The 18,051-nt window shown below is 46.1% G+C and overlaps 1 protein-coding gene across 1 annotated transcript in view; it reads right to left on the bottom strand.

Moving 5' to 3' along the window:
* Window positions 1-18,051, bottom strand: part of LOC134611829 (myosin-16-like) — a 160,914-nt gene that overhangs the window by 103,874 nt on the left and 38,989 nt on the right. The window contains exon 5 of the mRNA XM_063456083.1: window positions 980-1,070. Coding sequence (XP_063312153.1) covers window positions 980-1,070 — 91 coding nt within the window. The remainder of the gene's footprint in view (window positions 1-979; window positions 1,071-18,051) is intronic.

The raw sequence follows: 18,051 nt of genomic DNA, 5'->3' as shown, positions 1-18,051 counted from the left end.
AAAGTAATTAAAGGAATGACTGCAGGTAAAATACATGGTGGTGTCCCTTTAAACAACACTTTCTCTTAACGCATACAACATCTCTAAAACTGTATTTTTTTGTTTCTAAATTTTTCCTCGCCATCCACCCTGAACTCCTGACATTGTCTACTGGTACTGCATCCCCCAATTTGTATTCAAAAGGCTTGGTAAGACCAGCTAATGTGATGCGCTGTCAAGAAGAGAATGGACAATCTTATAATGGGAATTCTTGCAGACTGCCGGCCTTAAACAACAAGATCCTAAAAGCTTTCACTCCTGGGCAGACTGCTAAATAAAAAATGGCCTTTCTGTACATCTACAGCAAAAAAACAAAACAAATAAAAAAACACAATATCTAGTCAATTCATAGCTATTACAAAGCACTGCAAAATCACACTATTCACAAAAATGTAGCAAAATTCAATCCGAGAAATCACTAGCCTTCAAAGCCTAATTAAAGCAGTATCACTATTTTTTTTTTTTAAATACTGCAAAAAAATTCTTAGCAAAAACTCACTTTTTTTTTATTTTAAGTCAGTGAAGTGAAGAAGCCTACTGATATACCTTTGTAGAAACTCCAAAACCTATTTCTTTAATTACAAAAAAAAACAAAACAAAAAAATCCTAATCGATTAATAACCTTTAACCATTCAAAAGTAAAACGGGAAAAATAAAAATGGAGTAACTTCTCAGACAAAAACTGTTCTTTGCCGACCTGGTGATTTTGGTTTGGCGATCACGACAAAGTATTTCACTAATGCAAACTGCGCATCATTCATCATTTAATGACTGAGGATTGCTGTCACCACCCAGGATCAAACAATGACAAACGGATGTGTGTACAGATGCAGATTGAAAGTCTGATATAATATTTTGGCACACCGCCAATGTAATCAGAGTAAAAATGTAGCTTCCATCTTACACTCAACTCACTCCCAGAAAAAAAAAAGAAACTTACCAAATACTCTTTGTTCTTTCTTTGTAAATCCATGTTTAATGATCGCTCCTCCTCAAGCTTCATACCTATCGTACAGAGCTCCAAATCCTTCCTGGTGGAGGAAAAAATAAAACAATTAGATTTTTTTTTTTTTTGATTAAGAGAATTCAGAATAAACAGAACACCTCCAATGGCCAGCAAAATAAATGATGAAATACTCTATGATGTCTGACCTTTAACAAGAGAGCTGCCTTGTACTGCACAGTCCGTCCTAAAACTGCAGACCTCCTGTTAATCCCCCAAAGTTTCAGCATTCCAATTTAAGCACTACCTGAGGAATTCTCTTAAAATACACACAGCTATTTATTGTGAGAGGTGTACGATGTCTGACAAATCATATTCGGCATATGTGTGTCAAAAATGTTAAACAAAGACAATCTTTGAAGTAAACAGAAAGTTTCCCCAGAGAAATCATTTTGGGTAGGATTTGAAAGATTTAATTATTTGAGATGTTCCGAAGACTGTATTACAGTGCTTCAATTACATTTTGATGTAGATAACATTCTTTGTCCTTCAGCAATTTTTCTCAAAGATGCGCATTAACGTTTGAACAGTTTTAATGTTCTAAAACATTTTTTTTTTTTATGTAATATTAATATTTTCACCAGACCTATGAAGACTGCTTTGCTTCCTGTAACAATGTAGTCTACCGCCCGGAAGGAGGGCTTTATATGAACCTAGAACTCAAATCTTAAGGTGTATAAATTTCAGAAGTTGTGAGAATTCATGTGCTCCACAAGTTATATACACACAAATTTAGAAAAATATAAGGAGAAAGAAATGTGACGGTTATAGTTCTAAGCTAGAATTAGTATGTAGTTTGACGTGCTCAATGATGCTTCATAACATACCAGGCAGATTTTGCAATTCAATGTTTAGATCTAACTTCTGTTAGCAGTTGGCAAGAAGTGATCTTATTAATAAATAATAACTGGGACTGATTATGGCAATTTTGTCAGTGTTCAAACTAGAAAACTAATGTATTGAGTAATAACACAGACTAACCAGACACTTAGTAAATACATATCACTACTGCAGTAGTAGTAGACTACAGTCTCTGAAACATGATCACTAAAAACATGATATGCAGAGCGAACACACATCAAGTGTAGTACTTGGTGCAAATGAAAATAGAAGACTTTGTGTGGTGTCACAGTTACGCTGCAGAGCATGAGTTCAAATCCCTTTCAGCTGGTTCAGGGCAGAAAAAGAGGATTTAAATTTTAACATTGTGATCAGGTACGTAGCCCATAGTTAACATCTTGTAATGGATTCTGTTTTAAAAACAGTTTTTCCAGATGTGATGCCCATTAAACGGAGTCAGCTTTACAGCACATTTGCCCGTATTAAGATAGCCTAAATTAATTGGATCAGTAAGAGAGGTCATCTTGGCCTCGACTGCTCAGAATTCTGCAGATCCTAAGTGATTAACAATAACATAGATAGAACAAAAGTCCACCAAGCTCAACCTTTTGCACATATCTATGTTGTTAGAAAAAAAGAAAAGTAAAGTTTTAGCTCAGCTCCTTTAGCCTAATTTTGGTCTTTGAATAAACCACCAAAGACATTTTTGAATGTTTTTTAGCTCAGTGTAATGTAGAGGTGCAGCATGGGGAAAGGACCACGGTGAGGGTGGTTTCATCAGCAAGCTTTTATCATATTTTTGTTTCTTTGTTTAATGACATTTACTTTCAAACAACCCCTAGACGGTGACATTATTTTTTTTTTCAAACCCCATTATAATCTCGGACAAAAACTGATGCATTATGCTTTCTGTAGAAAACGTTTATACAATTAATAAAGCCCAGTGCTCTCCTCTCATTGCTCTTTCTGAAGCTTCCACAATGTATTGACGCTTCCAAATAAAAGCAGTGGAGGAAAGTAACACAGACATGTAACGACAATGAATGATTGTTCATTTTCTGTCTGTAAAAATTAAGCTTAACCCACCCCCCCAGACTTCCCGTTGATCAGAATGGAACTAAATTAAGCAGCTTTCAATGATATTACCTGTTCATCGCACGACAAGTCAACTTTCAACTACATACACTACGAAAGTTTGCAAAACCCCCAAATCCTAGTAGTTCAACATGTCGTAAAATAGAACCGTTTTACATATTGAGAGTTCTAGATCGTTCAGCTAAATACCAAGGCTGATGCTTGTAATCAGCAACTGTTGCAATCTCTCACAGAGACTGATGTTTAAAGTCTGATCATTTTAGGAAACTCATCATAAACTGGGTGAACTTCTGCTATAACACATCCTTTTACAGAGTAATGGAGGAATGTTTTTAAGCATATTAAAAAAAAATGTCATCTTTACGCACACCGCAACATTGCAGTCTTAACCTTTAAAACACAGATCAGGGCATTAATAAATCCTCCCAGTTTATGCACCCTGACGGAGTGATGGATGGTGTTTGTTTGAAGAGACCAATAAAAATCATTCCTTTGGGTCATGGTATTGCCTGGCTCGGAGCTACGATGCCCACAAGCATCTTCCAGCTGGTCCTAATAGCCCGCAAGTGCCCTTGGAGAGATTTACAAGGCTCTTCCCCGAGTTACAGTGTCAGCCATATTGAAACTGACATCCTTCGGAACTAGTACAACCTTGTACCAGAGGGAAAGGATAAGAATATTAACAAACACAGACTGTGGTTAATATGTATTAAGGTATTCCAGAGATGCATGGCTGCAAGATGACAAGATCACAAAATAAACGCGGTCCTTATGTCTTAGAATCCAAATGATGTTTTCTGCCACATTGATAGATTTGCTTACTGCAATAGCAAGCAAGCTAACACCGACAAGATCAATAGGATTGATTTTTAATTCAAGGATTTCTTTGAAACAAGTTAGCATTAACCTGTTTGCTTCAATATTAACCGTGAAAGGCTCTGGGTAAATATTAGCCTTTGACTCAGAAATACCAGACGGCCCCAGGCAGTCATAAATGGTGCAATTCAGTTTCTTTTGTTAGAATAATCTGAATAGAAGCCATTTTTTGGAGTACATATTTTTTCTCTTTATATATATCGGTTGGTTTTAGCAATGGTTATGTCTCTTATAATACATAGACTATAAGCAAAGGACCTTCTTTACCTCTGAATATCCGTTTTCTCTATTATTATTTATAAAGCGCCAACAAATTCCGCAGCGCTGTACAATGGGTGGACTAACAGACACGTATTTCTAACCAGACAAGTTGGGCACACAGGAACAGAGGGATTGAGGGCCCTGCTCAATGAGCTTACATGCTAGAGGGAGTGGGGTAATGTGACACAAAAGGTAAGGGTAGGGTAGAAAAGTAGGTTGCTAGAATAGTATTCATTGGAGAGAGGCGGCCTGACTGCCGATGGAGTGAGACACACCTAACTTGAGCTCCTAGGCCCCAACCTGCTAAACCCTGTAAAATAGCATCGCAATTAAGCTAAATATGGAAAAAAACAAGAGAATGGGCACTGCGGGTACCTTAGGTGTAACCCCAGCAAGACAGAACCCCGGCCCGATGGACGAATTCCTAACGACTTCGCAGGGCCCGCGGGGCTCTGATGGCACCATCACGCCGACGCCGTCCTCTCCGGTCTCCAGCGTGGCACACTCAGACCGGGCCTCACCAGCGACCCCCACGCTGACCCAAATATCAGCAGACATGGCTAAAATCACAGCTAGCATGCTTATCCGCAAAGATAAGGCGGAAATGGTCGCGGAACTAAGAAGTCATTAGAGAGGAAATCACGGCGGCGCTGGAGCAGCGTGTGGACAGCCTGGAAGTGGACCGCCTACAGAATGCCCAATCCAGGCAAGCAGCTGAACTGGCAACTGGGAGGCAAGGAAACATCCTACTGGACATCCGCCGCCAAGTCGAAGACCTCGATAATAGAGGCCGCCGCAAGAATATAAGAATCAGAGGCCTCCCAGAGACAGAGGGGGAAGTCCCCCAAGAGGCCCTCACAGGCCTGTTCACGCACCTCTTAGGTGAAACAGCCCCCAGCGATTTTGGCATCGAAAGGGCGCACTGGGCCCTGCGGGCTCCCAGAAGAGACGGCCTTCCAAGAGACATCATATGCTTGCTGGAATCCTTCCAACTAAAAGAAACAATAATGCAAGCACTTAGAGCGCAACAAAGGATCATATACATGGACTCCCAGGTCTCCCTCTATCAAGACCTGTCCACAATGACCCTTGATGCTCGCCGAGTAGTGAGACCGCTGACCCGGATGCTAAAGGAGAGGAGGATACCCTACAAATGGGGATTCCCATTTAGCCTCCAAGCTAGGACAGGCAACGTCTGGCACATAATCCGTTGGCCAAACGATATCCCCCGCTTTCTGAATGCAGCAGGCCTGCCCGTGATACAGATCCCGAATTGGATCCTGGAGGGTCCTCCGGCCCGGGCAACGGGACCGTCGGAAGTGGCACACAACCTCCGAGCAGAACCCACTCCGCAACAACGCAGGGGAGGCCCTGAGGCCCTGAGGCCCTGAGGTCCCGAAGAATAGACAGCTAAGCACCCTCAACATGCAGCAGAGGCCTCCACCCCGAACCGTACCGAAGATGCGCACCCCGCTACCCTGACCCATGTGCTCTCGGGGTCCCAATGGTCTGGACCACATCACACGAAGGCCAAACTTGGGGTATGTGCTCTCCCTAAACCTCGCCTGTTAGCATTAGCCGGGAGACATGTGCAAGAACTACTTAGGTGGGGAAGGGGGGGCCACCTTGGGGGTTAACAGCAGGAAAAGCGTCTCCCCGGAAAGTCCCCAAACCAGGGCGCATGCAGAGGGGGCACCCCCCAGGTTAGGAGGGAAAGGTTTTCAAGGGGGCAAAAATTAGACACAAAAAAATCCCTTGCCAACAACAACCGGGTCCTTAACAGACGACGGTCACTCATAAGAATTGAGAATTGCGGTCTGGACTGTGGGGGGATGGACTGGGGGAATCCGGGGGGACGTGGGCGGGTGCGATCTAAGGTGGAAAGGGCGTTGGGTGTTAGAATATCTAAGCTGTTGAGGAGGGGCAAAATCTACTGTACAAAGTTTACTAGACCTGTAAGTGTATACCACTAAGCTGATGGCCACCCACTATTACAACACATAACCACTGTTAACGCACTATATATAGAAACTTGCATACTAGACTCCAACCGTTGCACTAGCATAGTATAAAAAGGTATAAAGCAGGAGGGCGTGGCTGGCTGAGCTACTGAGCGGTCGTGCTTTTGCAGAGCTCCCGCTCCATAGAGAGAAAACCTGACTTTTAGCCCTAAAGTGCATGATCCACGACGACTTCACCTACCTCACAACCTTTCCTAAGAGAGATGGGGCGGAAAAATAGGAAAATCGCCCAAACAGAGGGTGCAGGTCACTCCGATATTCGCCTATCCTTTAACAGGCCGTCCTCACAGGCCAGAGCAAACATGGCGCTCGGTGACCCATGCGGCTCCAGCGACTCTGAGCCGTCACACGACGAGGAGAGAGCTCAAGCTCCCCAGACCTATGGCAGAGTGTACCAGAGGACAGACTCGGACTCGGACAAATCTCCCTCCACTAAAGGGGACATCAAAAACCTCCTCCGAGACCTGAGGGAGGTATGGAAAGCGGACCTCGCCGGGGTACAGGAGGAGATTGGCGGCCTGAGACACCGCATGGGAACCATAGAGGTCAAAGATAAGGAAAGAGGGGAGAAGCTGGACGACACTAATACCCGGTTAGACACACTCACCCAGCAAGTGCAGCGTCTATCCCGCACTGTGACATCCCTGGAAATCCGGCACCGGAGGCGGAATATCAGGATCCGCGGGGCACCAGAAACGGTGGGAAGGGAAGCCTTAATAGGTTTCGCCCGCGAAGTACTTCATGCCCTGGGACTCAAGGACGAAGGCGGAACACCAACCTTGGTCACGGCTTTCAGAGTCCGAAAGGCCCCTACAGCACCCGCAGACGCACCGCGAGACATAATAGCGGTGACCAGGGACATAAACGCGAAATCCTCCATCATGGCCCGGGCCAGGCAACGACCAAACCTGCTGATAGCCAATTGCAGGATCTCTATATATGAAGATCTACCCTTTGCGGTCCTCCTAGACCGGCGCAGATTCGCAGCCGTAACCCGGATCCTAAGAGACCGGGGAATCAGGTACCGATGGGGGCTGTCGGGCACCCTGGTGGTGTCGCTGGGGGACTCCATACACACGCTGACTGCCTCTGAAGACCATACAGAGTTTCTGCGGAACCTCCCGCTACCGGACCCGCACACCGCAGCGCAACAAGCGACAACACCCCTGAAGGCAGCAAACCCTGACCCTACACAGAAACGCGGACTTAAACAACCCGGAGTGACACCATGCCGGGGGCGACAAGACCCCCCAAAGGACTCAGTGGGATGACGGAAGATACCGGCTGGTACCCTCAATGGGCCACCCGATGCCTACAGATGGCCTCACGGCCCATAAGTACCTACTCCAAGCCAAGTACTGGGACTGCATTGTTTTCATCTCCACTGAACTGGATAAGTCCAGAGACTATGCTACCGAAATTTGGTTTCGTTTTATCACGCTCATTATTATTATATATTTTTTACTGTTATTAGAATAGATTTATTGCCTAGACCAACACCAACAGGGACAAGAGCGTCCCCCCCAAGAGACACTCGAGCAGCGAGTAACTCTCAGACACACCCTCCAACTAGGCTTACAAACATGGGACACAGGGCGCCACAAAATGACCTAGAGGGAGACTGCAGAGACCTCAGCCACGCCAGTGCGTACACAACACACCAGGAGCTGAACTGCAGGACGCCTCATAGATGATATGCACACATGAGTAACTCGCAGACCTACCCTCCACATTAGACGCATGCGGCTCGGAACGCCGCACGCATGCAGAGACGACCCTCCCGGAATCCCACACAGAACCTGACCTCTCCTATACCACTCCCCTCCTAAACACCCACACTCATACAACAAGACATACAGGTAGGAACAACAGAAAACACCACGACGAAGCGAGGGCGCCCACAGACAACCCAACCCAACAGTCACGTTCTCTATATGAGAACTGAAAGGCACAAAGTGCCTGCAACACCTAGAGCCCACTAAAGACTCAGGCTAAGTAACTCAACAAACTAGGGGCTGACCGCACAAGATACAAGATACAAACTAGGGGCTGACACTGCAGGATATACAATGCAAGATGTTTTGTTGTTCCTCCCTTTATTTTCTTTTTCGCTTTAAAATATTAATGATACTTTAATTTAATCTAAACGCTAATATGTCTAATCCATATGACTATACGGTATTCCTTATGCGTACCCATCCAGGTACAGGACGCTAATTACTTAACCACTCACTTCACAAAACTGTGCTACTAAATATTATTACGCTGTATATTATGACACACCTGCAACTGCTATCGTGGCACTGCGGGAATGTTTGTTAACTTTTATTGCACAACCAAAATAAAGAATTAAAAAAAAAAAAAAAGGTATAAAGCAGGGAGTCAAAAAGAGAGGTCTGATATGGAACGGGCACAGAAAACTGGAACTGCTGGGGGGGGGGGGGGGAACAAGTAGAGAAGAGGGAGAAGTGGATGAAGCGAGTCATTATAAGTGCCAGGCTAGGGGGTAAAAGGGGCGGATATGTTATGAAGGAATAGGACAGGGAAGGAGACCCCATAGCGGATAAACCCCGTGCCAGAAATCCCGCCCCCCATGCGCACATGCACCCAGCCTCGAACCAGCATGTAATGCTAACGCCTAAAACACTGATATACTACACGACTAACACGATAGCAAAACACTGACCCCTATAAGCGTACACCCAAGTAAGGGAGAACCCACTAGGCTAGAAGACGGCCAAGAACGACAGCAGCCCAGCAAAATACCTGAATAACGATATTATGGCCAACCTATCAGGAACCACACCACAGACAAACACAAACCACGCCACTGCTCGCCATGCAGACCGGTACGCTGCCCCACATACATCTCACTGAGTGCCACAGCCTGGCACAAAGGATGATATTGACCAACGACCCACTCAAACACTAATCTACATGTGGAGCTCTGACCTAAGAACAACAGAGGACGATTTGAGGGAGAAACAAAGAACCACAGATGCATACGGAGGTGAGGGGGACTTGGGAGGGACACACCAACAGAAAGCAGACAGCAGGGCACACAGATGGACGCATTACATCAGACGGGACCGGATGGACACAAACACGTACAACCTCCCCAAACTTACACAAATGGACACAGCGACCACAAACACCCCTGACAGGTTGGGAGCTGATGGAGACGGTGGAAGACAACTGACTACTTGACCAAATAACACCTCTGCCTACGACGGCACCGAACCTCACTGAGATAGACCCAACTGTAAATAAAACCGGGGTTCCACGGGATAGCCGGACCCCAGGAACTTTTGAACCCGGTACAGGGTCAACGTCACACCCGTACAACCCCCACCCACGGGGCCAGTCGGACCCCTAACCACATCACCTTCCTTGACCCCCATAAAAACAAGACAACCCCCTACCCCTCATCCCTCCAGTGCCGCGGCGAGTGGGGTGCCCCCCGGACCCCCCTTTTAAGATGACAGCCACGCAGGGGTTTACCCCGGCTCAACTGACATACTGGTCTAATAATGTCCAGGGACTTAACACTCCAGAAAAACGTGCCCACCTGCATCGCCGACTGTGGAGCGCGAAAGCGTCTGTGGTGTTCCTGCAGGAGACTCACCTCAGGGGCAGAGACGCACCTAAACTAGAGAACCAACGCTTTCCTATGGGATACTACGCGAACCACGCCGAAGCCAAAAAAGCAAGAGTTGCGATATTATTCGCCCACTCAGTACCATCCCACTGTACACAGTCTCTAGCAGATCCGAAAGGAAGATATCTCTTCCTTAAGGGCACCGTCGTAGATCATGTTTACACGTTTGCGTGCCTGTATAGTCCAAACAGAAAACAACACACATTCTTAAGCCGGACGCTGGCCAAGCTGGAAGGGTTCAGAGAGGGCCTGCTGATAGTGGCTGGAGACCTTAACATGCCGCCGCTGGACCCTCTCCGGGACACCTCCAGGGGCCAAAGTGCGATCCCCACACACTGCCTGAGAGCCGCACAACGATCCCTGCACAAGATGGGGCTGGTGGACTGCTGGAGAGCATACCAGCCAGAAGACCACGACTTTACCCACTACTCAGCGGTCCACACACACACAATATAGTCGGATAGACTATATATTCATGGCCCAAGAATACTTGAATCTACTACACAACGCAGAAATAGGCCTCATGGACCATTCTGATCACGCGCCGGTACTGGTCCACACAAGCTCCCCGCTCTTCAAGCCAAGAGAAAGGCAGTGGAAGCTAAATGACTCCCTGCTGGACGACCTGAAACTCACTACCACAGTGTCCCGTGCCTTAACCGACTATTTTACGACAAATGACAACCCAGACACGCCACCATTGACACTCTGGGAAGCCCATAAATGTATTATCCGGGGACACCTCATAACAAGCAGCACCAGGCGCAAAAAACAACGGACGGCACAAATTGCTGACCTGACAAGACAAATAGCAGAACTTGAACATGCCCACAAGACCACCCTGGACGACAGTACATCCCTCCGCCTCATGGAAACCCGCAGAAAGCTCTGGGATATACTATCTCAAGGACTGCTTCACACCGCCAGGAAAACATCGAGATATTTCTATGAACACTCTAATAAAAGTGTCAGACTGCTGGCAAGGATGCTCCAGTAGAAGCGGAGATCCCAACACGTCCACAAAGTCCACACAAGAGAAGGAGGCATCACGCGGCTCCCTGAGGGCATTCTAAAAGCGTTCCGAGAATACTATGCGGCGCTATATGACCAAACACAAAACAGGAAGGGAATAGCAGCAAGACTCCACCAGGAACGGATTACTACATACCTGGAAGACCATGTAACCCGTAAACTGACCCCAGAACAAGAATCTGAACTGGAACTACCCCTGACGATCGAAGAACTAGCGGGAGCGCTGAAAACATCCAAACCACACAGGGCACCAGGACCAGATTGACTCCCTGTCACGTACATACGAACATTCAAGGCCATTCTACTACCCAGATTCCTGACGGGAATCAATTCCATACAGGACGGAGGCCGCTTTCACAAAGACACCCTGAGAGCGACGGTCACGATCATACCGAAAGAAGGCAAAGACCCGACAAACTGCGCCAGCTACCGGCCAATCTCGTTGCTAAACGCAGATTTAAAACTCTTCGCCAAGGCCATGGCCACCAGAGTTGCACGGACGCTGCCAGACCTGGTACACTCAGACCAGGTCGGGTTCATACCCAGGAGGGAAGCCAGGGACAATACCATCTGAGCCCTTAACATCATTCATGCAACAAAGGCCAGCAAACGGGACATGGTGTTGCTATCCACCGACGCCGAATAGGCGTTCGACCAGGTGGACTGGACCTTTATGGCGGAGATATGGGGTTTGGACCGCAACTGCGAACCTGGGTAGCTGCGCTGTACACCACACCGTCGGCACGCATACGGGTCAACGGAGCACTGACTGACTCGTTTAACATATGCAACGGCACACGACAGGGATGCCCCCTGTGCCCCCTTCTATTCGCCCTCACTCTCGAACCCTTTCTCGAGGCGGTCAGGCAAAATGGAGGGATCACAGGGCATCGCATAGGCGGGAGGGAGCATCGAGTGGCAGCATACGTTGACGATATGCTCTTCTTCCTAGAACAACCCAGGATATCGACACCGAGGATCCTGGAGGCATTCCGAAACTATAACGAGGTATCCAACCAAAACTCAACCTAGATAAATCGGAGGCGATGCCGCTCACAAGGGACGCGGCACTCCAGCAACACATCCGAACACAGTACCCCTTCAGAATATGCACAACCAAACTGCAGTACCTTGGCATCTGGCTACCAAAAGATACGGCACACATATACCAACTGAACTTTGCGCCCCTTCTAGCTACTCTGCAACAAGACATAAAACGGTGGACGACTCAATACATCTCATGGTTCGGTCGAATAAACGCAATCAAAATAAATGTCATGCCTCGTATCTTATACTTATTCCAAACGCTACCCACGACCATCCCAAGCGGGTTCTTTCAATCGGTATCGACTGCCATCCGGCAGTTCGTTTGGAACCAGAAACCGGCACGCGTGCGGAGATCAACCCTAGAACGATCAAAGACCGAGGGAGGCGCGGGATTGCCATCGATCATCACGTACTATCAAGCAACACATCTTCATCGACTGGTCGACTGGCACGCCAGCCCAAATACTAAACAATGGGTTAACATGGAATTACAACAGGCACAAGGGAAGATCCCCGCCCTTCTATGGCTAGGAGAAGCAACACATGGGGACATGCGCACAGATAACCCAATGATAGATGCCACGCTGAGGGTCTGCTGCAGAGTGCGCTACGCCAAGAAACTCAAAACATCCCCCAACTCGCTCACACCCATAACTAACAACCCGAAACTAACAGGTGGGCTTGGCCCAGCCGACCTGAGGAACCTTGGGGCTACGGATTACACATAAGCCAATGGTGTGGTGGGCCGAATCTAAAGACTCTGGCAGAGCTGCTACAAGACCGCAGACCGAGCAGACTAGACGAATTCCGGTACCATCAGGTAAATTGCTGCACCTAGAAAACCTCTGTGTGGATAGGCTACACCTTACGCATGGAGTATCGACCTTATATGCCATGCTCCAGAACAACGGAGACAAAAAACCATTAGGTTTCACGGAGCGGTGGGAAAGGGACACGGACGTGGTACTCACAGACAATGAATGGGAAAAAATCTTCCAACTGACACACAAGGGGTCCATAAGCACCAAATTTCAAGAGTGCAACTATAAAATATTGACGCACTGGTACAGGACACCGGATGTCCTACGGCACGTACATGACTCGATCCCAGGTGAATGTTGGCGGTGCGGCATTGAGGAAGGCACAGGAATACACATTTGGTGGAAATGCTCGCACATCGTACCATGTTGGCAGATGATTCATCGAACGATCAAAGAAATCACAGGAACAGAAGTCCCCTTCCAGCCGCTAACGATGCTGCTAAACCATACCCACATACCCCTGAAAGCATACAAAAGAGGCCTTATCGTACACCTGCTTACGGCAGCGAAAACGCTCATACCAACAATGTGGAAAAGCCCGATAGTACCTTCTTCCCAACAATGGATTGACAGGGTAGAAACGATTTAAAACATGGAAATGATGACGGCCTCCCTACAGGGACGCTCAGACAAATGTGCTCTGACGTGGTTCCCATGGATGGACTACATATCTAAGAGAGCAGCGGGTGCTGGCACGGGGGGCACAAGCCCACCCGACAGGAGGACACACACCCACAGGAACCAACACACTCATATAAACCCATACGACTGGACACCCTCCTCTTCCCTCCCCTTCTTCCCCACCCCTTCCCCCAGGACGCACAGACATACGACAGAGACATACAAACAAAAGACACTGTAAAAACTCGATTTAACCCAAGCTAGAACAGACACCCAACAATAGTACAAAAGGGAGGATAGACAGGAGGAGGCTCGCAAGAAAACCGTGGAGAACTCAACTAAACATTGTCCTCACAAAGACTCTCCTGAACCAGAGAGGGAACAGTAACAGACAGGACAAAACACAACTTGAAATAGGACCTGGACCCCCGACCTACTGGGGAAGATAACTAAGACAACCACAACACAGACAACCCCATGATTTGCGCTAAATCAAACACGATGGTCACAATTCTATATAACCTAACCGGACACTCCCTGCCACACTAGGGATAGAGCCCAGCGAACTCACGTAGAGACACAACGAGAATACAAACAGTGACTAAGCCAACTAAAGACACACTGACCCGGCGGAGACCAAGACTCATCTAAACCAGATGTAAATCTGACCAGGCATCTTGCACAAACCAAGTAGGCCAGTCCGAAATCACAACTAAATTCAGCCATTTAAATAGCATACACTTAAAACCCAGCCACACGCACTTTAAGGGACACAATCAGAACCAACACACGTACTTATGGGGGACAGACACAATACAAGCAGAGAGTCAAAGTGGCGCAACACCAAAAATAGAAAACTGAGAAGGAAAACAACCTAGGTAACAGAGCTACAAACAAACCCTGGTAACACTAGACTACAATATAGCCAGACATGGAGACCAAAGGTGCAAACAAAAGGCAACCCACACAATCAGCACATGAGACAGCTTAATTGCTGAGTTTACACCCCTCCTACTTCCCCAACAGCGGACACAAAAATATGAATACGCCTCCAAACGTGCTAAAGCAGACATCACTCTTTGTTAATTCTCAGGGAAACATGATCCTATTCTAGCAGCTTAGCAATCGTGTAACTGTCTGTGTCCACAGCTAAAAGCCGAATGTTTAATTGCTATATGATTGTTCCTACAAATATGTTCAAAGCTATAACGCATATTTGATGTTACCTGTCCGTTACGAAAATTAAATAAAGAATGTTAAAAAAAAAAAGAATAGTATTCATTGAGGGTTTAGTGTTTTGTTATGATGACAGTTGCAGGAAAGAAAACAGGGTGCGGGGAGGGAAAGCTGTTCACAGTTTAGTTGATATGCTTTCCTGAAGAAGTGAGTTTTCAAAGATTTTTTTTAAGGAGTGGAGATTGGGTGAGAGTCTAACAGAAAGGGGAAGGGTGTTCCATGGGAACGGTGCAGCCCTAGAGAACACTTGAAGGAGAGTATCAGATGTGGGAGTACAAACAGGAGGTTAGACGTAGGTCTCCGGCAGAGCGCATGGGCCTAGACGGGACATATCACTGAGGATAAGTAGGTCAGAGGAGCATTGTAGAGATTTGTAAGCAAGTACCAGAATCTTAAATTGAGTCCTTTATCTTGTGGGAAGCCAATGTAGGGACTGACAGAGTGGGGAGCCATGGGAGGTGCGGGCGGATAGGAAGATGCCGCATTCATACAATTAACATATAAATAATTTAATTCTATAATTAGAACGCACTGTAGAATATGTCATTTTAACTAGTTTAGTTCTGATCAGTTCATGCAATAATAGTAACTAGCAAATAAATGTAATGTATATGTGAACGTTAATTAAAAACAAAAGTGAAGGTAAACATTTGTTTTAAAATATATTTTTAAAGAATACGTAAAATCCATCCACTACACTTTGTACACATGACCAGAATACAAAGCATACAAAGTATCTTATTATTATTTTATTATTTATATAGCGCCATCTGATTCCGTAGCACTGTACAATGGGATTAAACATGAAATCTGTTTCAACATTACACATTGTCTCATAATGATCGGTGAACGGGAAAACAGGATTGAAGAAAGAGACTGTGAAACTTCGAATAATTTAATTTAAAAAAAAAAGGTATTTAAGATTATAAGTTTTTTGTTTGTTTTTTTATACAAAATCTAAAGAATTTAAGTGGGCTGGAAATAGTCACATTTTGTAATATTCTTTGCGCAGTTCGTTGCAATCCTGATCTTTCAGGGCTGTTAATAAGGGATTACCCCCTCTAAGCCTGACTTTAGAAGGATTAGCCGATCATGTGTTGAATTTATATTACCAGCCTACTATTGCTGTCAGTGATACACATGATAGGGCACTGTCACACATAAAACATCATAGATTCACCTGGAAAGAATTCAAGCTTTTATTATCCGTCTGTATGTGCCTTTCCTTTAGAACTGACATTTCCTGGGTAGTAAGGATGAGTAAACAATGATCGCCATCAGGGCCGCCATCAGGGGGTGACAACCATGACGGTTGTCACGGGCCCGGCGGCCCTGGGGGGCCCGGACTGCTCTGGCAGTCCTGGGCCCCACTTTCCCTCCCTGCACACATAGATAGCGAATATCGCTATCCATGTGTGCAGCCGCGGGCCCCCGGCTCCCTGTTACCGCAGAGGGGGCCCAGGCAGCACACAGCTTCTTCTCTCTTGTAATAACTCTCGCGAGACCCGGTTGCCATGGCAACGCTCCGCGGGTCTCGCGAGAGTTATTGGAACAGAGGAGAGAAGAGAGGCTGTGTGCTGCCTGGGCCCCCTCTGCGGTAAAGGGGAGCGGGGGGCCCCCCACCGGACCACCAGGGATCATGGAATCTCCCCCCTCCCTGGACAAGGTAAGCAGGGAGGGGGGAGAAACCATTTAATTAAAATTAAAAAAAAAAATTATGTAAAAAATTTTCCCCCGTCCTCCCAGTCCCACCGGGTGGCCCATGCACTTAGGGCCACCCGGAGGGCTTGTATCAGCAGGGGCCCGGTCGGGCGCTCTTTCCCCCCACGACCGGGCCCCTTGCTTTCCGGCAGCCGGCTGGGAGGGAGTGAGGATGGGGGATCCTCACTCCCATCATACTCAGGCACCACACTGGACCCCAGGGAATCCACCCTCCAGCAAAAGGTAGGAAACTGGAGGGTGGGTTTAAAAATTTACATTTTACATGTGTGTCAGTATGTCTGTGTGTCAGTATGGATAGTGCTGGTATACCTAATGTAATACCCAGGGGAGAGGGAGTTCGACTAACAATAGGTCGCTCAAAAACTGGAAAAATAGGGATTCACTAAAACCTATACAAAAATGGAACACTCTGCTATAGTATGCAGAAACCAGGAGCTAACCTATGATACTGGCTGAGTATGGTGAACGGTAGAAGACTGCAAGTATATAAAAGTGTACTATGCCTTTAAGGAATCAGAAATGTGTGCTGTGCCTTTAAAACTCACATAATTTGCGTAGCAGGTCTATTAGCAGGAGAGAAAATAAAACAGAAAAAGGATCCAATAAATCGCAGAAAAAAGGGGAGAAAGAGAGATAAGAAAATAGGAGGAAAAAAGATAGAGAGAAAGATAAAAAATAAAATAGAGTATAAAAATGAAAATAGGTAATGAAAATAAATAAAAAGAAATAGATGAATGGTGGATAACACAGCCGATGATATGTGCAGTGCAGATAACTCTATCCCTAATGGGATATAGGGTAGTTGATATCTGCTCCAAATATTATACTTTGTATATATCAAAGATCTGGTTCAAATTATAATAGCAATACAGTATGTGGAACTGGATGCTAAGGTGGTTCTTTAAAAAATGTATCACTAGATATAGAAAGCAATGGTACAAACTGGATGTAAATAACATAAACCAGTTTATTGGTAAAATTATAAAAGTATAAAAATATATAATAATATAATGCAGGAACAGTTCATGCAGTGGTTACCAGTCTAATGAGGTTCAGAAAAGTGCAGGAACCCTTGGATTTGGCTGGGATTGATGTGGATTGACTTTGGCCGATGAGCTTCAGAAATCCTGCTGCCGGTGAAGACGGCGGGCTTTTCGGTGTGCGTCCCGATAAGGATCTCACTCCAGGGGACGTGCTCTGTAAACGGCTCCACTCGGCAAATACACAAAAGGTCCTGTGCGAATACTGTTCTCTGCTGTGTGTCAGTATGTCTGTGTGTCAGTATGTCTGTTTGTCTGTGTGTCAATATATCTGTCTGTGTGTCTGTATATGTCTGTTTGTCTGTGTGTCAGTATGTCTGTTTGTCTGTGTGTCAATATATCTGTGTGTCAGTAGGTCTATCTGTGTGTCAAAATATTTGTGTGTGTGTCAGTATGTCTGTCAGTGCATGTGCATGCATGTGTCAGTCTCTGTATGTGTCTGTGTGTGTCAGTATATGTGCCTGGATGTGTGTCAGTATTTCTCAGTGTATATGGGTGTCAGTGTGTCTGTCAGTGTGTGTGTGTGTGTGTGTGTGTGTGTGTGTCAGTATCTCGGTCAGTGTATGTGCCTGTGTGTGGGTGTCAGTATTTCTGTCAGTGTATGTGTGTCAGTATGTTGATCAGTGTGTGTGTCAGTATGTCTGTATATGAGCCTGTGTGTGTCTGTCAGTACGTCTACCAGTGTATGTGTCTGTGTGTGTCAATATATATGTACCTGTGTGTCAGTATGTCTGTCAGT

The sequence above is a fragment of the Pelobates fuscus genome, chromosome 5 (assembly GCF_036172605.1).
Source record: "Pelobates fuscus isolate aPelFus1 chromosome 5, aPelFus1.pri, whole genome shotgun sequence".
NCBI lineage: Eukaryota > Metazoa > Chordata > Amphibia > Anura > Pelobatidae > Pelobates > Pelobates fuscus.
Note: the sequence above shows the minus strand (reverse complement) of the source record. Positions and strands in the feature narration are given on the sequence as shown.